We start from the raw sequence: 25,536 nt of genomic DNA, 5'->3' as shown, positions 1-25,536 counted from the left end.
CACATAAGATCTTCCCAAGCCCCGGGGGCCCGGGCCTAGCCGCGATGCCAGGGAAATGTCCGCGGTCTGGGGGTACAAGCCATGATGCTGTCCACACCTGTTCCTCGCTGGATCTCACTTTGTGCCACCTCCCAGGGCTTTGGGAACACCCGTGGGACACGTGCCCAGCAGCACTGCTCAGTTCATCTGGGGGGGGGGGGGGCCCTGTGGGGCATGCCCAAGGTCCCCCCAACTCCCAGCTCTGACGGAGCGCGGGATGCCTGATTAGCACCGAGGCCTCATTAGTGCTGACGGGTGCTGGCAGGGTGCTCACGGGCGTCACGTGCCCAGCGGGAGGGCGGCCAGCTGCCAGGCGCTAAGTGGGCCTGGCTCCAGGAGGCCTCTTGGTGGCAGGGCCAGAAGTGGCTGTGGCCTCTCAGTCCTGGGGCCCTACAGCCCGAGGTGGGCATGGGGTGGGGCTGCCTGGCACTGACCCACAGTTTAAGCCAGGGGGTGACCTTTCAGGCCCCAAAGGGACTCTTGAGGGGTGGGCCTCGGAGCCCGGGCTTCCTTGGAGGCAGGTAGTTTGCATGGATCTACCCTCCACCCCCCTCCGGCCCCAAGGCCCAGATGCCTGCCGGGGGTCGTGGTTCCTTTCCGGATCCCCTGTGAGGCTCTGGCACACAGTAAGTACTGTGAATGTTTGGGAAGGTCTGGACCTTGTGTGATGCGCTGAGACCCTGCAGCACGCGCACCAGTGTGGACGTTGTGTGTGCAGGTGCCCGCAGGCGGGCGGACGGACGGACGGGGCGGGGCAGAGTGAGCCTCGGGCAGCTGCTGGGCCAGCCCCGGCCCCGGAGATGCTTCCCTGGACCCCAGCCTCAGGGCCCGCTCATGGCCGCCCGGAGGGTGATCAGGCTGCGTGCAGCACAAAGGGAGTCGGTTTGAATCTCCCCGTGAGCGCCTGCGGTGGGCTGGAGGTGTCCTCGGGCAACGGGGAGCACTCCTCACGGAAACACGTGCCACCCTGTGGCCACGCCCCCCGCCAGGGGGTGTCCACACAGCCACCGTCTGGGGGCACACAAGGTCTGGGGCCTGTCCAGGATGCCCTCAGGGGCCTCCAAAGCCCCCTGACCCCGCTCACCTCTGAAACTGCCCTCCTGGGGGTTGGGGGCGTGCGCCCCCCGTGTGTGTCCATTGACCTGGGCTTTCATCTGCGACCTCCGGACGAGGCCCCAGGATGGATGTCAGCCCGACTGATGCACCAGCTGCAGACCTGTGTCACTCGAGGACAGGTGCCTTTCCCTCATGGGTGCTTAAGGGCTGTTCGTGTGAGCGGCACCCCGCGCCCCCTTCAGGGAGTGGCCAGCTGTAGACGGACAGAGCTGGGCAGACCCTGCTGCGGAAGCTGGGCCTGCAAAGCAGGGGCTGCCTCAGCTCTCTGAGCTGCCAGCAGACAAGCTTGGGACAGATCCCCCGCTGCAAGCCCCACTTAGTGAGGTCGGGCTGTGGCCAGGAGCAGAGAGGGCCTTGAAGCCCCCGGCCCCTGGCATCGACCCCGGAGAGTTCAGGAAGCCGTCCCTTCCCTGGGATGCTGGGGGGTGGCTTTGGAGGGCCTCCCTCCCCAACCCCGTCGGGCCCCTCCCGGGGCGGCCGGGAAAAGGACTCTCGGTCCTACGTATCTAGACCACCGGCCTTGGATGCGCAAGGCCCGCCCGGGCTCCTGCCGGCACACGGCTTGCTGCCATGGCGACCGGCACGTGTACCAGGCCGGGTGCCCGGGCAATGCGGATGCTGGTGGCGTGAGCTGGCACAGGCCCCGTGTGTGTACAGGCCGGGGGAGGGGGTGGGTCCCCACTTCGGCTGGCCTGGAGCCCTGGAAATCGGGAAACGGCCCAGGACGGAGACCGGGGCAGCCCTACCACCTGAGGGACGGACCTCCACGGGCCACACCTGTCCCGGACCCGGGTCTCGGGTCCCTTGCTAGAGCAAGGCCGGTTGTGCCCTCCCCGCAGGGCAGTGAGTCTCTGGGAATGCCTTCCAGGAAATCCCCAGTGCCCCACCGGCTCTCAAGTGCCCCCGCCCCAGCCCCGGGACAGTTGCTGCTCTGGTTAGAGTTCCTGTCCTACTCGGTTCCGGGCACCGTGCCCTCCGGGGGCCAGGCCACTCCGCCAGGCCCCCTCCTGGACCTGGCCCCCCCCAGGCGAGGCGAGGCGAGGGCTATCCCGCTGGCCTCGAGGCTGCTGGGCCTGGCCCAAGGCCCTGATTTTCATGCTCCCAGCCCCAGCATCTGTTCCTGGGGGGGCCAGCTTGGCAGGCGCCCCAGGCCCGGCCTCCTGCATGGTTCCTGAAAACAGGCCCAAGGCTCGGTTGCCTCATGATTCTTTCATGGTGGAGTTCTGCGGCTCTGGAGCTCCATTTACACGGGCGGGGCCTGGGTTGGTTTACGGGAGGCCTGCAGGCGGTTTAGGGTGACAGGCTCCCTTCTGCAGGGCAGAAAGGACAGGGCAGTCCTTGGGATGAAGAGTGTGGGGAGGGGGCCAGGGGGTGCCCGCCCGTGTGCTACCTGCTCCCCATGAAGGTCCAGCCCCCGGCCTCGCCCCTCCCCCTCACTCAGCCCTACCCCAACCCCGCTCCTCCTGAAGGCAGGGCAGCTCCTGAAATACTGGTTTTCATGGGCTCCTCTCCGGGGTGCGCCCCTCACCCCGACCCCCCGAAGTGGAGAGCCGCTGTCTGGGTAGGAAGCCGGTGTGGTCTCCCGGCTCGGCTCTTGTCTCTTGTCTCTTGTCAAATCGTACAAGTCCTGGGGAGGGGGCGGTTATTTCTGGAGGGGTGTAGGGAGAGAGAGAGAGAGAGAGAGAGACCTCTGAGCCCGGCCAGAAGTCCAGGGCCCCCGCAAGGCTGAGCGTCCCTGAAGGGACCATGAGAGCAGGACTGCGGGCCTCTCAGCAAGTCCAGATGCCCTGTGACCACTGCTGTCTTCCAGCACCCAAACCCCAGGGCCTTTGCATATTTCTGGAACTGGAAGGGAGCACTCACAAGAATATCTGAGAGTAAATCCCTGGCTGCACGGGGCTCAGAATCAGGACCAGATCAAGTCCAAGAAGCGACGGGGGTAATTACCGTCTACCTGGGCTTCCAGACACACACCTGGCAGGGACAGTCAGGAGCCCGCGACTCCGAAGGTGACGAGGGCAGCCCGGCACTCTCACACGCGGCCACGCACACACAGCGAGCCGCAGACACACATGCACGTAGCTGCCGTCCGTCCGCAGAGGCTCAGCCCACACCCCGCACGCCGACAAGCACAGACACACAGTAAGTACCTACTGTGTGCCTGAAGTCTCGCCAGTGAGAAAAGCCACGCACGTGCCCACCGTCCTCTGTCAGATGGCTCCCAGGGGCATCAGCTCGGGCCTTTGTGCTGGTCCACTTTTTGTAAAACTCTCCGCACCTTTGGGTGATGCTCTAAGTGGCGAGAGAGTAAGACAGGGGTCGTGGGGATATACTATCTGACTTTATGGCAACTCAATGACCTAGGTGATCCGGGGTTAAGTCACTGTTGGGACAGCCATCATTAAAACATACACTCAGATGGCTTAGATGAACGTGTCCTATTCATGTTAAATCGCCTGGCTTTGATCACTGCCCTGTAGCTACGTGAGACAATGTCCCTGTTCTCAGGAAAAACACACTGAAATATGAAGGAGTAAAGGGCGGGATGTCTGAGGCCAACTCCCAAGCTGTTGAGAAATGAGAAGAGATAAAGAACAATGAGGCAAGTGTGGGAAATGTGAAAACAGTAAGTGTGAAATTATCTCAAAACAAAAAGGTTGAAAAGTATAATGACTAGAATAAAGAATTCCATCACGGGGTCAGAAGAAGTCAAAGAAATGTCCCAGAGAGTTGGGGGGGGCGCGGAGCAGAAACAGGAATAATGTTAAAGGATTCATCTGAGAGATAAGACGCCCAATAACAGAAATCCCAAAACAGAAATGCTGAAAAAAATAAACCAGGAAAGAAACAAACTGTGTTGGAAGGCACACAAGACATTTCGACGTTTCACCAGAACCGAAGGGTACTGAGTGGCCAGGGCCTAGAAGTGGTCCAGACCAAGAGACTTCACCAGAAGCACACCCAGAGATCTCAGCTCGGCAGAAACAGAGAAGCCTAAAGCTTCATAGAGAAAACACAAAACAATCCTGAACATTGGATCAGGATTCAAATGACACTCATTCCCCAAAAACAACAGCATAAACAAGACACAGAGTCAAGACTTCAAAATCCAAAGGGAACATGTTCTTTATTATTATTGTTATGCTTAGTTAATTTTGAGAGAGAGAGAGAGAGAGAATGTGAGCAGGGGAGGGACAGAGAGAGAGGGAGACACAGAATCCGAAGCGGGCTCCAGGCTCCGAGCCGGCAGCACAGAGCCCGACGCGGGGCTCGAACTCACAAACTGTGAGATCATGACCGGAGCTGAAGTCAGATGCTCAACCGGCTGAGCCACTCAGGCGCCCCAAAGGGAACATTTTCAACATGGATTTTCCTCACTCCCCAAACGACCCTTCCCAGGAAGGGTAAAATACAGGCCTGTGCGGGTACCCCGCCCTGCCAGGGGGCCCACCAAACTCCGTCCGCCCTGGTGTAAAGCTGGGCCTGGAGAGAGGGGTCTGGGAAGGTGCTCAGCACAGCTAAGCTGCAGGTTCGCTCCGGGTGCTTATGGGTAGGGGCCCCTCCTGGGGGTGGGCTCCCGCAGTCCCCGGTGGTATGGTGGGGCCAACCCACCCGTCGCCGAGGGAGGTGGAGGTGTCCCGAATGCCCAAGAGCATCATCTGTCTTTCCTCTCAGTATGCTGTCTCTGCACCCCCCACCCCCCCACTCCACCTTCAGGGCGACCTCTGTTCCTCCACGCTACCCCACCCCAGGGCATTCTGTGGCTCCCCACTGCCCTGGTGGGGCACTCCAGCGCCCCCTGCCATCTTCCTGGGGCTAGCCCAGCTGCTCACAGCCCTGGGACGGCCCCTGGACCAGTGGAATGGACTCACCCCCTCTGTCCTCCAACACGGGCGGGCCTCCCATAGCTAGCAGGGTGAGTAAAGAGTTGGCTGTCTCCGGGCCCCACCTTTCTGGCCGTGGGACCTGGGACTTGCCTCAGCCTCTGAGCCCCCATGTCATTCTCTCTGAATTGCTTATCATTGGCCGTCTGCCTGGGTGGCCTAGCTGTCAAAATAACCCAGTGTGCCCAGGAAGCGGACGGGGCATGGCTGCTTGGACCCCTGCGTCCCCATCCCCTGGGCACCAGCACTGTGCATTCCAAGAATCGGGTCCGGGTCTGCCCTGGCTTTGGTGTCCCCCTGTGGCCGCTGTCTGTTCCTGGACAGAAGGTACCTGGGCATCATGGTGGGCTGGCCCCGTCTGGCTGAGTCGAGGCCCCGGCCCTCCCCCTTCCGTTGCCTTGGGCACCGGCTGACCCCAATCCCACCTTCTCTCCCTGCGTCGGCACTGGCTGAGGTCACCGGCCACTCCCCTCACTCTCTGGCGGCAGTGACTCAGCGGCTGGCCCGCGGTGCCGGGCGCCTCCCCAACCCCGTCAGTGGCTGTAGGGGTCCCTCCCTGCGCTGGGGAGGGCTCGGCCCACCGCGTAGCGGGGAGAGGGCGGCGCAGACCGGTGCAGCCTGGATTTCTCGCTAAGCCCCAGGCGCCCAACCCCGCTAGCGGGACCCACCTGGCGGCCCACCTGGGAATCACACCGGGCCCGCCTCGGAGCTGGGCGCCGTCTCCTGGCCCAGCCCTTCAAGTTCGCTGCCCCTCGGGGGTGTCCCGATTCCCAGCCCGTGGCCCACCCGGAGAGGTGCGCGCTGATGCGGGCCTAGGAATCAGGGTGCCGCGCCTGCCCGCACCCCGCCGAGCCAGAGGAGACGCGGGGGTGCGGCGGACGGCTCCGACGCCAGGTCTGAGGGCCGCTAACAGCGGGAGCGCAGAAGGGCTGCGGGCGGCCCCTGCGCGCATCCCCGGAGACGGTGCGGGTCTGGACAGGTCAGGGCGCCCCCGGGCTCCAGCCCCCGCTTGCGCGGCCTCTGGGCTAGCCTCTTCCGCGCTCCTCGGCCGCCCTCTGGATTTCCGTGCGGGGTCACTTGCGCGGTCCTCCAAGGGCGCGGGGACTCGGCTCCCGGAGGCGAGGCCGGGCCCAGGCGCGGGGAGGGGCGCGCGAGAATTTGTGGCCTCGTGGCCGGGCACCGCACCCTGACCATAACGACACGCGGCCCCACCCACCGGGGGGGTTCCTCGGCTCCCCCGAAGCGTCGGGCCCTCGCCCCTCATCCCGCCCGGCCGGATACCCAGCACCAGGAGGGCGGGCGGGGCCTGGCGGGGCCACGCCCGCGCCTCGCCGGCCCGGCCCCCGCGCGCCTCGCAGCCTTCCCGGGAAGCCTGGGCGGAGGAGCGAGGGCGCAGCAAGCGGTCGGGTGACCGGTCCGGAGCCCTGGCTGGACCCTAGCCTGGCCCACTCTCTCCACGCCCCCTGCAGCCCTCGCGACAGTGGCGGGGAGGACGGGGCGCCCAGGGCAGCGGCCTCCTGCCGGTGTCCCGCCCTGATCGCCTCCATGCCTTCCGCCTCCGCCGTTAGGGACACCTGCCGCGCGGGGCCCTGACCCAGTCGGGAGAGCTCGGCCCGCCGGGCGCGCTCCCCGCAGGCCGGGGCCAGAGCGGGAGGTGCGGGTGAGCCCGCACTTTTTTCTGTGCCCTACCCCACCACCTCAGCACTGCCCCCTGCAGCCCTGTGAGCCTACCAGCCGGGGTAGGCCGACCCTTCCCTCTCAGCCCTAGAGCCATATCCCGGAGTCAGGGTAGGGGACAGCTCGCCCAGCCCCCCTGTGACGGTCCCTCCGGGGCTGCTCCGTCTTCATTCTTTCTGCCTCCGTTCAGGCGTCCAGCAGCCACAAAGGTGCCAGGCGTTATTCCGGTCGCAGGGGACACCAGTTTCACCATTGTTCCCCGGGGAAACTCTGGGGCAGAGGGCGGGGGCAGACAAACAATGAATAACCAGTATTCAGGGAGGAGGTGGGGGCCTGGACCTGAGGCCAGGGCAAGGTCTGGGGGCCTGCAGGGCAGTGGCGGCCAACCAGAAGAACTTGTAGAGGAAGAGCCAGCCGGAAACTGAGGTTGGAGGGCAGTGAACAAGACAGGCAGTAGGTGAGGGGTTGGGGGGGTCGGGCAGGGCCACCCGAGAGCTTCCAGCACAAGGGTAAGGGCTCAGGCTCTGTCTCGAGGCAGTGGCAGGCCCGGGGAGCAGAGGGAGCTGATTTGCAACACGGATCCCGCGGAAGCGGAGGCGGGCAGCCCGGCTGGACAGACAGCACGGCAGGTCAGGGGTGTGCGGCGTGTGCCGTCGCCGGCGGGCACCTGGTGTCTGGCCTGAGCTGCGTGCGGAGGCGGGGCCGTTGCGAAGCAGCCGGAGGCCCAGACTCCTGGGTTGAATCCTCGGGGTCCCGCCGCAATCTGTGGGTGCAGCTCCCGGAGAGTAAGGGCCGTGCAGAGACCGAGCGGTGATCTCTTGGGGAGGCAGCTGTGAGGCGGGCCCACGGTGCGTCCACGACATAATTTTTCTTGGCAAAGGTGACGGGCAGCAGACTGACAACTGCTGGGCCGCGGTATCGGGCCCCGCACCCCCACCCTGTGGTACAGGGAGCGCTGCCACTCTACCTGCTGAGGCCCAGGAAGTGAGGCCCGGAAGAGTGCCCTCAGAAGCAGAGCCAGGAGCCAGCTGCCCCATCAAAGGCCGCTGCTCCCAGGAATCTTGGGTCTGATACACAGAGGCGCCGACTGAGTGTTTCTTAACCAAAACTTGAACACCGAGATGTCAAAGCCCGAGGCTGAGAAAACTGCAGTGAGGCCTGGGGCGGAGGGAAGATTCACCTCCCAGTGGCCTCCGGTCCCTAGACCTGTCGTCTAGTGCAAGAGGGCCGCCAGCCTCAGAGCCTCCGATGGGCTGCACGACTAGCCCACTTCTTTACAGAAGGAGGCAGCGGGAGGTCACAGCTGGCACAGGCTGAGCCTGGCCCAGAACCCAGGTCCTGACTCCTCGCCCAGTGCTCTTCCCGGGGCCTCCTTGGCTCCTGCTGCATCAGGATGGGGAGACAGAAGCTCTGATAAACTCCACGGGGGCCCACCCGTCTTTGAAAGGCCTGGAACCCTCCTCTGCTGGAGCAGTGGGTAAGGTTAAGGAGGGAGGGGCCCAGGGACTCTTGGCCTGGGTGTCTCTGTACACCTGTCTCTCCACACTGCGTGTGGGGAGCGTACCCTGCAATCCTGTTTTCCCCACCTGCAAAACGGTATGGTTTCAGGGCACCTCCCCAGGCACATGCAGAGGCCTGGTTCACAGCTTCCGGCTGCAGGACGAGCGGCGGTGATAAGCCGGCGGCGCCTGGCTCCCGCACAGCGGTGCACGTGACCAAATGGCCAGCCACCAGAAGGCTCTGCAGGGAGAGGATCTGGAGCCCCAGCTTCCAGGTGTGCCGCAGCAGATACAGTGCCCTCAGAACGGCCCCCACTGGGCACTAGGCCAGAAGTATGTGGCCCTAACCTTGCCCTTGGAGTTGAAACTCAGACGCAAGCAGGCCACGCCAGCAGGAACTTGGCCTTGTCTACCTCGGCAGCCCTCAAGACCACTGTTCCCGACAGACAGACAGACACAGCCGCCCAAGCCTGCCCCCCTCTCCACGGGAGACTGCCCAGCGCCCTGCAGACACAGGCAGAAGAAGAATCATCCTGCCTTTGATCTGTCCACAGGCCTGGGAGAACAAGACAGGGACCTACGGGAAGGGAAACTTTGCTTTTCCTTGGGTGATCTAAAATGAAGTTTTTATTGTAATCTTAGATTTACAGGAAAGTAGCAAAGACTGCGTGAGCTTTGCTGTAGCCTCCCCACTCAGTTTCTCTCAAGGTAACACCTGACACAGGCGTGGTTCAGCTGTCGCCGTGAGGAACTTTGGCACTTGGCATTAAACTCCAGACTTTACTCAGATTTCACTGCTTCTTCCGTTGCCTTCCTTTTTTGTGTCCCAGGATCCAAACCAGGATCCCACGTCGCATTTGCATGGAGGAGGCAAGGCATTCATTCCTCGCAGCTGGGAATGGCCAGGCCAAAGGCTGGGGGCGCCGACCCATCACCAAGTCACCCGCCCTGTGTGCCTGACAAGTAATGACTAGTTGGGAGGTGGCTAGAGGTGGGAGGCTAGCAGGGTGAGTAGGGGGTGCAGGTGGGCTGGTGGCCACGCTACCAAGTGCAGAAGTCCTGGGGACCATCCCTGAAGAGAGCAGGGAGATGACAGCGACGTGGGGTTGCCAGGCAGTGCCCAGGACCCAGAGGCAAGGCCTCGAGCTAAGTCTCAGCCCCACCACAGTTACCTGCAAGGTGACCCCACCTCCCCGTCCCGCTATTTCCTCAGCCATTAAACGCATGGAAGATAAAATGAAATGCAACAAAGTCACAATAAATCGCCCAAAGCCAGCACTGAGCTAGGGAAAAAAAAAAAAAAAAAATCACATCATTTCTCTGAGGCCCAAGTTTCTGTCCTCAAGATGGAAAGGACACACCCGCTTCTGGGCAAGGGCGCAACTGCTGGCCCTCTCCCTCCTCCCCAGAGCTTCCCCGCTCGCCCGAACCAGGGGCTGCCGCGTCCGCGCGGTCCCCTCCCCAGGGACGCCGGGCCCTCTCCCGCTCCAGGCGGGGTGGGGGCGGCCCCGAGCTTCCAAGTGCACAGCCCTGAGGTGACCTTGGGCGAGGCCTCGTACTGCCCGGTTGCAAAACAAAAAAATCACGGCACAGAAGGCGGCGCTCCCCCCGTCCCCCCCGCCGGGGTCGGCGGGCCCAGTTCTACCTGGGGCAGGGCTCCTCCGCGTCCACGTACTCCCGGCTCCCGGCGGTGCTTCCCAGAAGGGCCGTCACTCCCCTCCTCCCCCGCCGGGAGGCGACCCAGCCCCGCATCCCCCGCACCCCCCGCAGCCGCGGGACGGGGGGGGGGGGCGCGGACACGGGTAGCCCCACCCCCATCCTCGGGGCCGCGCCGGCAGCGGAGCTGTGGGGTCGCGGGCGGCCCGGGGTGGGGACCGGGGGTGGGGGCGGGGGCCAGCCGCTGCCCCCTCCGCTCCCGCCCCGGCCGCCCGCCACCGCCCCTTTGTTCCGCCGGCCAATCGGCGGCCTCCTTGACTAAATAAGGCGAGGAGCGCGCCCGGCGCCCCCCGTCCGTTACTTCCACCCCCGCCCGGCCGGTGACTCAGGGCCGGCGGCGGGCGGGGACGGGGCTGCCCGGGCCGCGGCTTCCCGGGCGGCGGGCGGGGCTCCCGCGGCGCCGAGATCGCCTAATATGGCCGCACCGCGCCGCGCGCGCCGCCGCCCCCCGCCGCTCACCTGCGGCCGCACCTTGCCCCCCCCCCCCCCCCCGCCACCGCCTGCCCAGCCGGTGACACGCCGCGGAAGAGGAAGTGGCGCCCCGCCCCTCCCCCCGCCGCCCGGCGCCGCGGGGGTGTGGGGGGGGGGGGACGTCGGGGCTCCTGGGCCCCGCCCCGCTAACCTCCACGACCCCGGGGCCTGGCACCCGGCGTCCCGCGGACTGCAAGGTGCGGAACGAGGAAGGGGGGCGGGGACCGAGGTCTGTGGATCTCCGCTCCCTCCCCGTCTGTTCCCAGAAGTGGCCGCCCCTTAAACACACCAGACAAAGGAGCTCTAGAGGGAACTGGCGTTGGAGGAGGGGCAGGTGCCCCCCCCCAGCCCGAGTCAGAGGCCTGGACGCCTTCGCGGAGTGGGCGGACCCAGGACGTGGAGACCTCCCGCCCTTCCCACCTTCCCCGTGGCCTGTGCGTGACATCTTGGGACCCCCAAATGGAAGTCCTCCTCGCATCTCTGACACCCCCACCTGAGGGTTGAGCAGGCCGTGATTGTGCCCAAGGGCGGGAATAAGGATAGGTTTTACGGAGGCCAAGACCCGGGGTTCTCTCATGGGTGGGGCACACACCTGATGGACAGCAGTCTTGCCCTGCGCCCCCAAAACGCCCGGGAGTCGGAGACCCAGCTAGGCCTGTGGCCATAGACAAGGCCTTGGCGTTCGGGAACTGCAGTCCTCAGGTGAGCTGGACAGCTGCCTTACCTTCTGGGCCTAGCGTCCTTAGCCACAGATGTGGCCACCAGTTCAGCTCGCGGGGCTCTTGGGGAGCCTGCCCCCCCCCCCCCCCCCCCCCCCCCCGCCACCGTCAGACACCTGCCCGGGTCAAGCTGAGCGCCCGGGGCGGGGGGGGGGGGGGGGGACCTTGCGTCCCTTGCCTCACTCTGCCTGGCCCCGCTGCCCCCACTCTTGGCCTGTGCTCTTCCCCACGCCTCCTCTGACCTTTAATTCTATACTGAGCAATTCCGAAAGCTTACAAATCAGTCCAAAGAAAGCCCAGCCTTTGATTCCCCTCTGGGCAGAAAACATTGGCGCCAGCAGGTGCGGCCAAGACCCTGCTGGCAATGACAGGTCTTCCAACTCAGGCTGCTGGAGAAAAGGGCGCGTCCGGTATCCAGGAGAACCTACAATTCCAGGGCAGTTGGGGCGGGGCCGGCCTGGAGGCGACCTGGGGTCGGGAGAGCAGCGGGGCTTCCTGTTCCCGGGGATCAGCAAACCCACTCCCACCCGGGTTCTCTCTAGTGTCATAAAGCGGAGAAGATGGTGCCCGCTGAGAGTTGACCGTTCGGAAGGTCAAAACTTCCCTGATCTGCCTCAGTTTCCTTACAATGCTCACAGGAATTTAAAACAAAACAAAGCCCCTCCCCAGTGGATGGGGGAATGGCCCCAAACCCCGAGTGTAGCTCGCTTAAGGGGACAATCGGGCCTGCGGTTTGAGGGGCGGGAAGCTTTGGCTACGGCTGGAATGAAGCCTCTGTCTCTGCACCTCCAGAGACCCCAGGCAGGGAGCCCCATCCTCCGGCGGAGGGGCCTGCGCGGTGGCCGGCAACGCTGGGGGACACGCGGCTCCTAGCTCCCGTCACCGAAACGAGGTCACGACACCTCGGGGCTCCTCCGGGCCGCGGGGCCCGGAGCACCGCAAGAGCGACCGACAGGGACGCCCCCCCCCGCCTGCCCCTCCCCCAGTCCGGCGTCGGCCTTCACAGCCCACGCTCTCAGCGGAGCCTGGGGGGGAAGCTCGGAGGGGGCGCGCGGGGCCGGGGGCGAAGCCCCCCGTGAGGCCGGGCCGCGGGGACACACCCCGGCTTGGGGCGCGGCCCAGCTCTGGGCCAGGCAGTTTCGGGGCGCAGCCGGGCCCTCCCCCACGGCGCGGCAGTCCCGGGGCGGGCCAGTCGGACCCGCAGCCCTGCCCGCGACCCCAAGCGGGGGGCACCCACCCGCTCGGCCCGCGCGCGCGCGGGTCCGCACAAGGTCTGGGGCGTGGGGTCGCGAGCGCGCGGGGGTGGCGCGGGCGGGGCCGTTGGGGGCGGTGCGGGCGGGGGGCGGGGCCGGGCGCGGGGCCCCACGTGTCCCGGCCGGGCGAGCCAATGGGCGCCCGGCGTTCGGAAAGATCGCCATATATGGACATGTTCTGGGGCCGCGCGCGCCGCCGGCCCGCGCGCGCGTCCCGCTTCGCTTAAATAGCGGCGGGGGAGGCCGCGCTCGGTCTCACTCGCCGCAGCCGGCCCGTGTTCTGTGTCGTCCCGCCGTTTGTCGTCCGCGTCCACTGCCGCCACTTCCACCGGTAAGAGGCCGGCCTGCGTGCCCGGGCCCCGGGTCCCCGAGTCTGGCGCCGCAGGTGCACGCCACGCCTCCTGTCCCAGGGTCCCCGCAACACTGCCTCGGGAGTTGCGGGGTCCGCGCCGGGGCGGGGTGTGGTGCGGACGGCCGGTGCACGGCTGGCGCGGGGAGTGGGGGGGGGGGGTGGGGCGGGGCAGGGCCGCAGTGCGGAGAGTCCCGGTCGCGCCGCCGCGAGCGAGTGAGGGGCGCCCCGAGAAAGACCGGGTCCCAGTTCCGGGCAGTTAACTCCCCGCCAGGCTCGGTGGGGGCGGGGGGCGGGCAGACGGACCCTCCGTGTCTAAGCCGGCCGCGTCTTCACGCAGACCGCAATGGAAGAGGAGATCGCCGCGCTGGTCATCGACAATGGCTCTGGCATGTGCAAGGCGGGCTTTGCTGGGGACGACGCCCCCCGAGCCGTGTTCCCGTCCATCGTCGGGCGGCCCCGACACCAGGGCGTTATGGTGGGCATGGGCCAGAAGGACTCCTACGTGGGCGACGAGGCCCAGAGCAAGCGGGGCATCCTGACCCTCAAGTACCCCATCGAACACGGCATCGTCACCAACTGGGACGACATGGAGAAGATCTGGCACCACACCTTCTACAACGAGCTGCGCGTGGCCCCCGAGGAGCACCCGGTGCTGCTCACTGAGGCCCCCTTGAACCCCAAGGCCAACCGTGAGAAGATGACTCAGGTAAGCGCTGCCCCGAGCGCCCGCCGTTCGTCTGTTTCATTAGCCATTTTCTGTTCCGCCTTATTTTCTGAAATTCAAGTATTTCTTTCGATATTTCCAGGGTTCTGTTCTTCTCCTGGCATTTCCTTCCTGAAGTCTCAAGGTTTCTTATTTGTGTTTCTGCCTGCAACCTTTTTTTCTTTTCTCTACACATCACATTTGTGGCATGCCAGCATGCGGTGTGTGAGCATGGGGTGGCTCCGGGTCCCTGTCTCTGACTAAGGAGCCCGTTGCCTTTTTCCAGATCATGTTCGAGACCTTCAACACCCCAGCCATGTACGTGGCCATCCAGGCCGTGCTGTCCCTGTACGCTTCTGGCCGCACCACTGGTATCGTCATGGACTCTGGGGACGGGGTCACCCACACTGTGCCCATCTACGAGGGGTACGCCCTGCCCCACGCCATCCTGCGTCTGGACCTGGCTGGCCGGGACCTGACGGACTACCTCATGAAGATCCTCACGGAGCGCGGCTACAGTTTCACCACCACCGCCGAGCGGGAAATTGTGCGTGACATCAAGGAGAAGCTCTGCTACGTGGCCCTGGATTTTGAGCAGGAGATGGCCACGGCCGCGTCCTCGTCCTCCCTGGAGAAGAGCTACGAGCTGCCCGACGGGCAGGTGATCACCATCGGCAACGAGCGGTTCCGCTGCCCCGAGGCGCTCTTCCAGCCTTCCTTCCTGGGTAGGTGTCTCGGGCAGCCGCGAGTCGGGGCTGCGTCGCTTTGGGCCTGGAAGAGGGGCGGATGCCCTCTAAGCGAGAGCGTTGTCTCTTAGGTATGGAGTCCTGTGGCATCCACGAGACCACCTTCAACTCCATCATGAAGTGTGACGTTGACATCCGGAAGGACCTCTACGCTAACACGGTGCTGTCTGGCGGGACCACCATGTACCCCGGCATCGCCGACAGGATGCAGAAGGAGATCACGGCTCTGGCGCCCAGTACGATGAAGATCAAGGTGAGTCTAGTGCGGCCGTGGGCTGTGGGCCTCCCGGGGCCCCGCTGTGAAGACCGCGGCCTAAACTGAAGCCACGGTTTTGTTTTCACAGATCATTGCTCCCCCTGAGCGCAAGTACTCCGTGTGGATCGGGGGCTCCATCCTGGCGTCGCTGTCCACCTTCCAGCAGATGTGGATCAGCAAGCAGGAGTACGACGAGTCGGGCCCCTCCATCGTCCACCGCAAATGCTTCTAAACGGACTGCGGGCAGATGCGTAGCGTCTGCTGCACGAGTGAATTCCGAAGTCTAGGTTTGCCCTGGCAAGTGTGTACGCCTCCTGCTGGCCTCGTGAAACTGGAATAAGCCTTTGAAAAGAAATCTGTCCTTGAAGCTTGTATCTGATGTCAGCACTGGATTGTAGAACTTGTTGCTGATCTTGACCTTGTATCCAAGTTCGCTGTTCCCTTGGTATATGTTTAATACCCTGTACATCTCTTTGATTTAAATCCTTAGTACGTGCGGCTCGGTCACTTCGTGGCTGAGGTTGAGAACATGTTCGTGGAAGAGAAATCCATGGGTTTGAGAATCTTCGAGACCATGATATTCTCGATCTGTGCAGGGTATTAATGTCTAAGAGCTGCCTATTCCAGGATTTCTCTAGAGGCTGGCAAGAGTCCTGAACCAGTTGTCATTTCTGTCTTGCCGGTCTGACAGGGTTGGGAAGGTCCGAGCCTTGGGACCCACTTTCCTTTCTTACCCGATGTTTTCCTGCCAGAACACCGTGGGTTGTTAATTGCCTTGAGTTGGAAAACGGTTTGCATTTACAACTGTAAATTTATTCATCCTTTTAATTTATGTAAGGTTTTTGTACACAATTCTCAATTCTTGAAGAGATGACAACAAATTTTGGTTTTCTACTGTCATGTGAGAACATTAGGCCCCAGCAACGCGTCCTTGTGCGAGGAAAATAAAGTGCTGCCGTGAAGCGCCCTGGCTTCTGTTTGGGGGGGTGGGTGTGGCGGGGGCGGGTGGTTTGGGAGGAGAACTGGCTGAAATCGGGCAGCAGCTTGGTTTCCTGCAGACCAGGAGTCGGGAGTATTTTAACAAGGTCTAGCGAACAGCCCAGCACACGGCAGCTTGGGGTTTGGGATCCCCTGCCCTCCCATTTGGGGGCTTTTGCGTGAAGGATCCTGTGCGGGAGAACTCTGCGAGTGGCTGTGGAGAAAACGGTGTTGCAGGTGCTTAGGAAGCACTTGGAGGCCTAAGGGGCAGGTTCCTTGATCCTGGGCTTGGGGGTTTTTTTCCCACCAGTTTCAGCGAAGCAGCCACGGAATCCATGAAACATTTGGGTTACTGAACCAAGGAACTAGTCTTAGGTGTGAAGGAGGCTAAGGAGCCTTCATCTGTAAATCCTTGGACTCAGTCACAGGTCTGGTTCTTCTAATGGCACGCCTCAGTCTTCAGTTTTTTTGGATTTTCAAACTATTGTCTATCATTTGCAGGTTGGCTCAGGGAAATAACGGTTAACTAGACTGAAGAAGCTTAGGAATTTGGAAGGACTTAATTTTGAAATGGGAGAATAGTATTTTGACTGGCAGATGGGCCATTTTTGCCTTTGCTGCTGGGAAGCACATTTCAGCAGGGAGGATTGTGGTGGTGCTTCCTAACCGGGGCTCTGCCAGTTGGGAGGGGCTTTGTTAGGATTGGAGCAAGGGGACCCAAGAGCACGTGACTGAGGGCTGTGGAGCATCTCAGCCGGAAGTGGGATTTGCCAAACTCGGGCCTTCATCCTGTTTTCCCTCCTGTGACCACCCACGAGAACATAGAGCGGCCATTCAGATTGTCTTTGTTTTGTCCAGAGTGAGTGGGGGTGTGGGGCAGAGGCAGAGAAGGGGATAGAATCTTAGGCCCCCCTGCTCCATGCTGGGCCCAAGGTGAAGCTCGATCCAAGAACCCTGGGATCACGGCTTGAGCTCAACTCCAGAGTTTGACGCTCAATCCGCTGAGCCACCGTGGCGCCCCTCAAATTCCTTTTTTACTCTGGGCAGCTTTCCGCTTTGAGTTGGGACTAAGTGTAATTCGCAGCGTGCTGGGTCCCAGGAACAGAAGGGACTGGGCTCCATATGTGTTGGGGGAGAAAGACGTCTGGTGTGGTGGCCACACGGTCAGGCCCGTGCGGACTCAACCTTTCTGGTGTTGGGTGGGTGGGCTCATCCCTCTACGCCCTGTGTCCCCAAACAGGAGAGCAGTGCCTCCTCCCCATGGATGTGAAGGCTCAGTGAGGCCCCGGACACCTAAGCCAGGAAACCTGTCGTTAGCCTCATTTCTCAGTAGCCCCGAATCCACAAGAGGCTGTTTTGAGAAGGGAGATGGGGCTTGAGAGGGCTTTTGAAACCATCCGCTTAAAGCAGAGCAAGACGGGGACAGCTTTGCCTCTTCTACAAGAGAAAAAGCTCTCTTCGGGGAAGAACGCCACCAACCAAGTCGGGACACCGGCACTTGGGGTGCAGCGTCCCCTAAATGGAGGACCAGGGGTTGATCTCCAGACCACGCAAGGAGCTGCAGACCAGCGAGGCAAAGTCAGGGAAGTCTGCCGACGAGCGAAAGGAAGCACGTGAGTGGACGACGTCCAGAAGATGAAACCGCAGAGGCTGTCTTAACAAATGGAAGCTTCTGGAAGGGATGGCTCCTTGGAGAAGGGTCTTGTGTTCCCCGGGGACTCGGTGCGCCCCTGAACGGCTCCCCTTCCCCACGGCCACTTGGGTGTCCTGACAGTGAGGCGGAGGTGAAGGATGCGCTCTGAGCGGGGCGGGAGGCTCGCGGGTGCCCAAGCTTCCCGCAGTGTGAGGAGCGCCCACGTGCCCAGCAGGTGGTCAGTGACCGCTCCACCCTGGAGTCGTCGTCCCCACGCAAGAGAAGGACATTGTGTTTATCGGCTGCCATTCCAAGTCCGAGGTCCTTTCGTCCCAAATGACCAGTGCTCTAGCAGCGGACAGGGACCATTTCAAGGATTCACACTGGCGAGGCTGGTCTCCGGTGAGTGAGAGACTATGGCTTCCAGAACCTGTTCCGGTTAGAGGCCCCAAACATCCGACTCCGAGAGCTTCCCTCTGAGGAGCCTGTGGGCTGCTGCTGCGGGGGTCCCTGCTACACGTGGAGCCCCCAGGGCCTCGCGGCCTCCCACAGCCGTGCCGGCCTGCAGCCTCACCCCCCACTGGCCGGTGGCCATCCGGGTGTTCTTTCCTGCACGAAGCTTTCCTTCCCTCTGCTCTCCCTGCTGGGGCCCCTCCTAGGGGTGTCCTCCAGGGAGGCCTGTCATGGTGTGTGATTCCCAAGGGTCCGCTAACATTTGGGGGAGGCTGCCCCTCTCTGGGGACAGATACCCTTCTCACCCCACTGATTGTGGGTTTTGGCACACGTTTGGGGCGTGCCTTAGACAATGAGATAGGAGTGGAGGAGCTTTAGGAGCCAGCGGAGTGGCCCTGGGACCACAGTATTCCAGAGAGAGCCTCCTGCCTCAGCCTGGAGGCTGGAGAGATGCCATCAGAGCCAACCTGGATGGACATACAGAGTGAGCAGGAAAGAAATCTTTATTGCTGGCAGTCAAGGAGATTGTGGGGTCACGTGTTATGCAGCATAACGAGCCTCTCCTGCCCGATACAACATCATAGTATATGTGAGCGGCACCCTCTGGAGTTGTGCAGTGTACCACCTGTGCGACCATCCATGGTATCCCTGCACAGCCCAGTCTGCCCCCTGTGCACCTACCCCACCATTTCGATGCCTGTGTTACTTGTCTCCATCCCTGGAGTGTAAGATTGATCGATCGATCGGTCTACCTACCTATCGTCTATCTTCGTTGTAATTAACCATTTATTTTATTTTTTAAATTTGTTTAATGTTTATTTATTTGGGGGGGAGGGGCAGAGAGGAAGGGAGACACAGAATCCAAAGCAGGCTCTAGGCTCCGAGCTGTCAGCACAGACCCAATGCGGGGCTCAAACTCGTGAATCGCGAGATCATGGCCTGAATCGAAGTCTGATGCTTAACTGACTGAGCCACCCAGGTGCCGCTTATTTGAGAGACAGAGAGAGAGAGAGAGAGGGAGAGAGAGAGAGAGAGAGGGAGAGAGAAGGAGAGAGAGAGAGGGAGAGAATCTTAAGTGGGCTCCACTCCACACTCAGGGGGCTCGAACTCATGAACCGTGAGATCACGGCCTCAGCTGAAATCAAGAGTTGGACACTCAACCGACTGAGCCACCTAGGCAGCCCTGTCTCTCTTTTAAATTGTGCTAAAATATACAAAATATTAAATTTATCCTGTTTATAATGGCATCAAGAAGAATAAAATACACAGGAATTACCGAGGAAATACAAGACTTGTGCAATGAAGACTATAAAACATTGTAAAAAAAAAAAGAAAGAATTTTAAAACACAAAAGTAGGTTGAAGTATCCCATATTCATGGATTGGAGAAAATCTTGTTAAAATGTCAGTATTGTCCCAAGTGATCTACAGATTCAGTGCAACTCCTGTGAAAGTCTTAATGGTGTCTTTTGCGTAAGATCGGAGCCTGCCTGGGATGCCCGCCGTGGCTGTGCCCCTCTGATGCCTCCCGGCCCGAGGTCTGCACGCTGCTCCATTTCCCTGCCCTGGCCAGGAGCCGGGGTGGGGATGGCCCTGCGGGCGGCTCGGGGAGGCCCCTGCCAGGCCCCCTGTGCCCTCTCTGGGCTGCTCCCCTTGGGCCAGCGCGGTGGCACAGACAAGGCCACGAAGCCTTGCCGGCGGGAACAGGACACAGCAGATCACCGGCCGAGCCCTCAGGGCTGCACGAGGCTGAAACCAACCGGGCACAGGCCCGAGAATGTTCCACAGACACAGGTGTGGTGATCACAGAAGGATCCTGGCAAAGAAGCGCGGCTCGGGGTCCGAGACAGGGCTGGCAGGACCTGCCGTGTGGAGGGAGAGTGCGTGGCGGGGGGCGGGGTGGTGGTGGTGGTGCAGAGACCCCTGCTGAGGCTGCAGGAGGAGGGAGAGAGGGGTGTCCACAGCCCGGCCCCCCGCATCCACCCCACTTCCCCCTCCTGAGGGGCCTTTGGCCCACCCTCTTCCCTGGCCCGGCCTGGTGTGGCCCGGTCCCCTTGCAAGGGGGGCCCTGCTCACCAAGGCTGTGCCCCGCTCCCGGGAAGGAGGTCTGGCGTGACCTTGTTTCTCGGGGGAGAGGGGTCAGGCAGACAGATGGGGGGGCTGCCAGATCTGGCAGATAAAGCTAGAGGACGCCCGGTTAAATTTGGGTTCCAGACGCGCCACAGGTCACGTCTTAGCGGAGGCACATCGCTGCCTGCAGACATGCTCTTTCCCAACAGTGGCTTTCTTTCTCCCCAGCGGTGTGGACCGGTGACTTCTTGCACTCTGCTGATGTGTGAACAGGGCTGTGCGGGGCGGGGCGGGGGGGGGGGGGGAGCCTGCTTCATAAGCGGCAAAGGGAGGGGCCGCGGCACCACGTGGGGGTCGCACTCAGTCTCCAAACCTCACAGCATCACCTGTGATGCCTAAGGGTTCCCTGTGTCCTCAGCACGGGCCCTGGGCGGGCTGTGAAGGCACCGTGCGTGGTCAGGTCAGCCTGCAGACCCCTCTGGAACTTCCCTGGTGAAGAGCAGTTTCAGTGTGTGCCTTTCCGGGTGTTTCTATTTCAATAAAAAGTCTGGCGACACCGTTCTTTTGGTCACAGCCCCAGGGCCGCTTGGAGAGGAGGGGCTTTGAGAAGTAGGGGTTCTGGCGTCATGCCCCTCCCCTTCCATGACTTGTTTTCCCCAAAGCAGAGGCTGATGATGAGCTGTGATTTGGTGTGGGTGGGGGAGGACACTAGAGAGAGCCCTGCATTTCTGAGATGTTCACTCGGGGCACGGGAGGGATGGCTCCAGGGGCTGGCCCGCTCCAGCAGGACACGAGGGGGCCAGCTTCCCACCGCCCACCCTGCTTTGTTGGGCAGGAGGCATCATGGTGGTATCGAGAGCCCCGTCATTCTTGGTCACTCACTGGGACCGCAACACTTGGTCACTTTGGACTGGCCTTGTCAGGGCCCCTGTTCTCATCCGAATGAGGAAAAGATCCCTCAGTGTTAAAGGCTTGCACTGCCTGAATCATGAAGAAATTCTGCCCTGTATATATATATACAGACATATATTTCTGTATTTAAAAAATGACACGGGGCGCCTGGGTGGCTCAGTCGGTTGAGCATCCGACTCCCACTCAGGTCATGATCTTGCGGTCCGTGAGTTCGAGCCCCGCATCAGGCTCCGTGCTGACAGCTAGGAGCCTGGAGCCCGCTTCAAATTCTGTGTCTCCCTCTCTCTCTGCCCCTCCCCCACTCATACTCTGTCTCTCTCTCTCTGTCAAAAATAAATAAAAACATTTAAAAAATTTAAAAAAAAGATTAAAAAGGAAAAGACAAGTTTATATTGAATATTCTATGCTACCCCCTGAGCTAAATTTATCTTCCCGTATTTTTCTTTTTCCTCTCTGTCTTCTTTCTTTTCTTTCTTTCTTTTTTTCTTTTTTTTTTAGTTTTTTGAAGATTTTTTAAAGTTTATTTATTTTGAGAGACAGAGCAAGAGTGAACAGGGAACGGGCATACAGAGAGGGAGAGAGAGAGACTCTTAAGCAGGCTCTGTGTCATCAGTGCAGAGCCCAATGTGGAGCTCAGTCCCATGAACCGTGAGATCAATGGCCTCAGCCCAGATCAAGAGTCAATTGCTAAACCAACCGAGCCCCCCAGGCACCCTTCCTTTATTTTCTTTTTTATTAAAACTTTAAAAAATATATTTACTTATTTTTGAGAGAGAGAGACGGACAGAGCATGAGCAGGGGAGGAGCAGAGAGAGAGGAGACACAGAATCCGAAGCAGGCTCTGGGGTCTGAGCTGTCGGCACAGAGCCCGACGCGGGGCTCGAACTCAAGAGCCGTGAGATCATGACCTGAGCTGAAGTCAGACGCTCAACCTACTGAGGCACCCAGGAGCCCCTAGTTTCTTTTTCATCGACTTGTAATCTTAGAACAGTTACAGATTTACAGAAAGGTTGCAAAGAGAGTACAGAGTTCTCATCCACCCCACCCTGTTTCCCGCCGTCAGCGCCTCCCCTCAGCGTGCTGCATGTGTCACAAATCACGAACTACTATGGGCTCGCTGCTGTCAACCAAAGTCCACACTGTTCAGGTGCCCTCGGTTTTCCTGTCATCCTCTGTCTGCCCCTTCCTCACGTCTCCCCAGGCATCTCTGGGCTGAGCCGCCTCTCACGTCGTCCCTGGTTTCCGGTGGCCCGGCAGTTCTGGGGGTGCTGGGGCCGCCCCTCTGTTGGGATGTGTCTGATGTTGCGTGATGGGCTTGGGGGGGGAAGACCGCAGAGGCAGAGTGCCCTTCTCTTCATGTCAGGGGTCCGTGCTGTCAAGGTGACGCCATCACCGTGGGCGGGACGTTGACCGCCTGGCTGAGGTGTGTTCATTCCCCCTCCCGGTACTGTTCTCTTTGGGAGGCCGTCACTACGTGCGGCCCACACTTCGGGGCTGGGGGGTCGTGCTCCACTTACGCTTCACCTCCTCGAGGGGGAAGCCTCCACATACATTATTCAGAATTCTGCACGCCACATTTGTGCATTCCCCTCCCTTCATTTATTCAGGCGTATGTTTATAGCAATCGATAGCTCAGTATCCGTGGGTCCTGTGGATTCTAATCCAGCACCTTATTTATTTTGTTGTTTAAACCGCCCCGTCTTTGGCCACTGGGAGCTCTTTCGGTGGGAGTGCTCCTGTGTCTTTTGGGACTAGACCCATCACTGTGGCTTATTTTGGGGCACCTCCTTTCCCAGCACCACCGGATGCTCCGGGCTGGTCTTGTCCGTTTCCTGCTTCAGTCCTAGAGTCGACCGTTTCTCCGAGGAGCCTGGTTCCTTTGCTTGGAGAATGGTATTAGAGACCAAAATTTGGGTGCTGGGTGTGCTCACTGCTACCGGGATGTCCTTGCTTGTAGGCCCTCCCTGGTGACAGAGCAAGGAGATATATTGTGTGTGTATTAATCTGCACGCGCACACACACACACACACACACACACACACACATTTCTATATGCCACCACCTGTGTTTATATTAAACTAAACATGAGTTCTTACTGATATTTCCACCACTAACCCACACCACGTGGGTCAGATAAGCCCCTTGCTCATCTGCCCACTCCCACCCCAATGGTGGGAGACCTGGCTCCCAGCCCCACCGCCCCTCCACTCAATCACTCAGTCCCAGCGCGCACGCCGTGGTTTCAAAACTGCTGACGGGCACCCAGCCGAAACAGCTTTACCGACCACAGTACAGGTCTTGTGACAGTCCTTCTGCCCTTACAGACCCCGCTCATTTCCAAAGTGACCTGGGTCAGCATCGTTTCCCCACCCCCTTAGGCAGGCGGCTTCAGGCTTTGGTAATAGAGTGAGATTCTCTGTGACAGTCTGCATTCCTTCCTGGGGCCCCCTGACCTACGAGGTCATTTTTTAAAATTTGCATACGTTACGGCTCACTTTTTCTGCTGTAAAATTCTATGGGCTCGGCCAAACGCGTGGTCTCAGGTACCTACCGTCCCAGGACCGTGAAGACAGCTGCCTCACCCTAAAAAATGCCCTGTGCTCCGTCTTCCCAACCCCCGCTCCCATTAAACCCCTGGCAACGATCGATCTATTTACTGTCTCCATTGTTTGCCTTTTTCTAGAAGATCGCATTCGCGGAGGCAGCAGTATGCAGCCTTTTCAGACTGGCCTCTCTTGCTTTCGCAACATGCACTTCCGGTTCTCCCACGTGTCAGCATTGGCTCAGGAGCCCCTTCGCAGCACCTGCTAGTGTCCAGTGTATGGATATTCCCACAGTTTATCTATCCGCTTGCCTCCTGGAGGACATTTTGTCCGCTTCCAGGTTTTGGCAGCTACTAACAGAGCGAACGCAAACATTTCTATGGACGTTTTTATGTGGACATACGCTTTCAAATCAGGTGGGTAAAATATCTGGGGCGTAATCACTGGGCTGAATGGTAAAATTATGTTCATCTTTGTAGGAATGTGCCAAATGAGCTTCCAAAGTGGCTGTGCCATTTCGCATTCCTACTAGCAGCGGATGAGAGGTTCCGCTGCTCTCCACCCTTGCCAGCAATTTGGTATTCTTATTTATTTTTTTTTTTTAGAAAAAATTACAGTGAAATACCCATAACAGAGAATTTACCGTCAAAACCACTTTTAAGCATTCAGTGGTGTTAAGTACATTGTTGTGCAACTAACGTCTAGAATTCTTTTCGTTTGTTTTTTTGGTCAATGTCTTTATTTTTATTTTCGAGAGAGAAAGGGACAGAGCGCGAGTAGGGAGGGGCAGAGAGAGAAGAAAACGGAATCCAAAGCAGGCTCCAGGCTCCACGGTCAGCACGGAGCCTGACGCGGGGCTCAAACGCACAGAACGTGAGATCATGACCTGTGCTGAAGTCTGACGCTTAACCGACCGAGCCACCCAGGCGCCCCGAATAATCCTTTTCGTTTTGCAAAGCCAAAACTCTGTCTCCATTAAACAACAACTCCCCATTTCCCTCCCCAGCCCCTGGTACCCACCACCCTACAGTCCGTTTCTGTGAGTGACTACTCTAGGGACCTCATATAAGAGGGTTCCTCATATCGTATCCTTTTGTGACGGCTTATTTCCCTTAGTATAATGTCTTCAAGTTTCATCGATATTATAGCATGTGTTAGAATTTCCTTCCTTTCGGGGCGCCTGGGTGGCTCAGTCGGTTAAGTGTCCGACTTCGGCTCAGGTCACGATCTCACGGTTTGTGGGTTTGAACCCCACCCGTGTCCGGCTCTGTGCTGACAGCTCGCAGCCTGGAACCTGCTTCGGATTCTATGTCTCCCTCTTTCTCTGCCCCTCCCCTGCTCGTGCTCTGTCTCTCCCTAAGATAAATAAATACTTAAATTTTTTTTTAAGTATTTCCTTCCTTTTTAAGGATAAACAATAAACAATGTTCCATTGTATGGATGGACCCCATTTTGTCTACCCATTCATTCGTCAGTGGACATTCGGGTTCCTTCACTGCTGCCTATTATGAATAATGATGCTGTGAATCTAGGTACGCAAATATCTCTGAGACCCTGCCTTTAGGTGTTTTGGGTATATGCCCAGAATTGGAATTTCAGAATCATATTTAAGATAATCCTATTTTTAATTTTTTGAGAAACTGACGTGTCAGGGTTGGTTTTTATTTTAGCCAAACAGTGTAGCTGTATCTTGCTTTAATTTTGCATTTCACTAATGACAAATGGTGCTAAGCATAATTTCATATCTTTGTCATCTGTGTGTCTTTGGTGGCAAAGTCTGTTCAGATCTTTTGCCCATTTTGTACCAGGGTTGTTAAATTCTTTTATTTACTTTTCTTTAAGAGAGAGAGAGCATGCACAGGCAGAGGAAGGGCAGAGAGAGAGGGGAGACATAGAATCTGAAGCAGGCTCCAGGCTCCGAGCTGTCAGCACAGAGCCCGACGTGGGGCTCGAACTCACGGACCGCGAGACCATGACCCGAGCTGAAGTCGGACGCTTAACCGACTGAGCCCCCCAGGCGCCCCCGGTGTTGTTAAATTCTTATTATTAGTTTTACGAGTTCATATCAGACCTTTATCAGATGTGTGGTTTGCAAATATTTTCTCCAAGTCTGTGACTTATCTTTTCATTTCAGTAACAGTGTCCTTCACAAAGCAAAAGCTTTACATTTTAATAAAGTCCGGCTCGACGTTTCCTTCTGTGGACCATGATTTTGGTGTCAGAGCTAAAGTGGAAATCCGAGGTTGTGTTTCTTCCAACGTCTCCTCTGGAAATCCGAGCTTTGACATTCAAGCCTGGGGGTTCAGACTTCAACACATGAATTTTGTGGGGACACAATTCAGCCCATAAAAACAGTGCGGCTAGAGCTTTATCAAAGTTACTGAGGTTTTCAAAGAGCTATCTTTTGCTTTCATTGATTTTTCTCTGTTACTTATTCATTTTCTATCTCATTGAGTTTTGCTCTTTTTCCTTCCATTTTGGGTTTCATCTGCTGTTCTTTTCTCTAGGCCTTAACAT

At 59.5% G+C, this 25,536-nt stretch overlaps 1 protein-coding gene and 2 long non-coding RNA genes across 3 annotated transcripts; 2 read left to right on the top strand and 1 right to left on the bottom strand.

The window, feature by feature from the left end:
- The first annotated feature begins 7,083 nt into the window (after window positions 1-7,083).
- Window positions 7,084-9,004, top strand: LOC144614401 (uncharacterized). The gene is made up of 2 exons (XR_013552179.2): window positions 7,084-8,193; window positions 8,325-9,004. It is a non-coding gene; the product is annotated as an uncharacterized LOC144614401 (long non-coding RNA).
- Window positions 8,825-10,407, bottom strand: LOC132687212 (uncharacterized). The gene is made up of 2 exons (XR_009613989.3): window positions 9,861-10,407; window positions 8,825-9,171 (listed from the first exon to the last, which is right to left on the bottom strand). It is a non-coding gene; the product is annotated as an uncharacterized LOC132687212 (long non-coding RNA).
- A 2,164-nt stretch (window positions 10,408-12,571) lies between these two features.
- On the top strand, window positions 12,572-15,393 carry ACTG1 (actin gamma 1). The gene is made up of 5 exons (XM_060645163.3): window positions 12,572-12,705; window positions 13,064-13,432; window positions 13,716-14,154; window positions 14,247-14,428; window positions 14,520-15,393. The coding sequence occupies exons 2-5, from the start codon at window positions 13,070-13,072 to the stop codon at window positions 14,661-14,663; spliced, it is 1,128 nt and encodes a 375-aa protein (XP_060501146.1). The 5' UTR covers window positions 12,572-12,705; window positions 13,064-13,069; the 3' UTR covers window positions 14,664-15,393.
- The last annotated feature ends 10,143 nt before the right edge of the window (window positions 15,394-25,536 follow it).

Source organism: Panthera onca, chromosome E1, assembly GCF_046562875.1.
Source record: "Panthera onca isolate mPanOnc1 chromosome E1, mPanOnc1 haplotype 2, whole genome shotgun sequence".
Classification (NCBI taxonomy): domain Eukaryota; kingdom Metazoa; phylum Chordata; class Mammalia; order Carnivora; family Felidae; genus Panthera; species Panthera onca.
The sequence above is the reverse complement of the archived record's forward strand: the minus strand, read 5'-3'. Positions and strand labels throughout refer to the sequence as shown.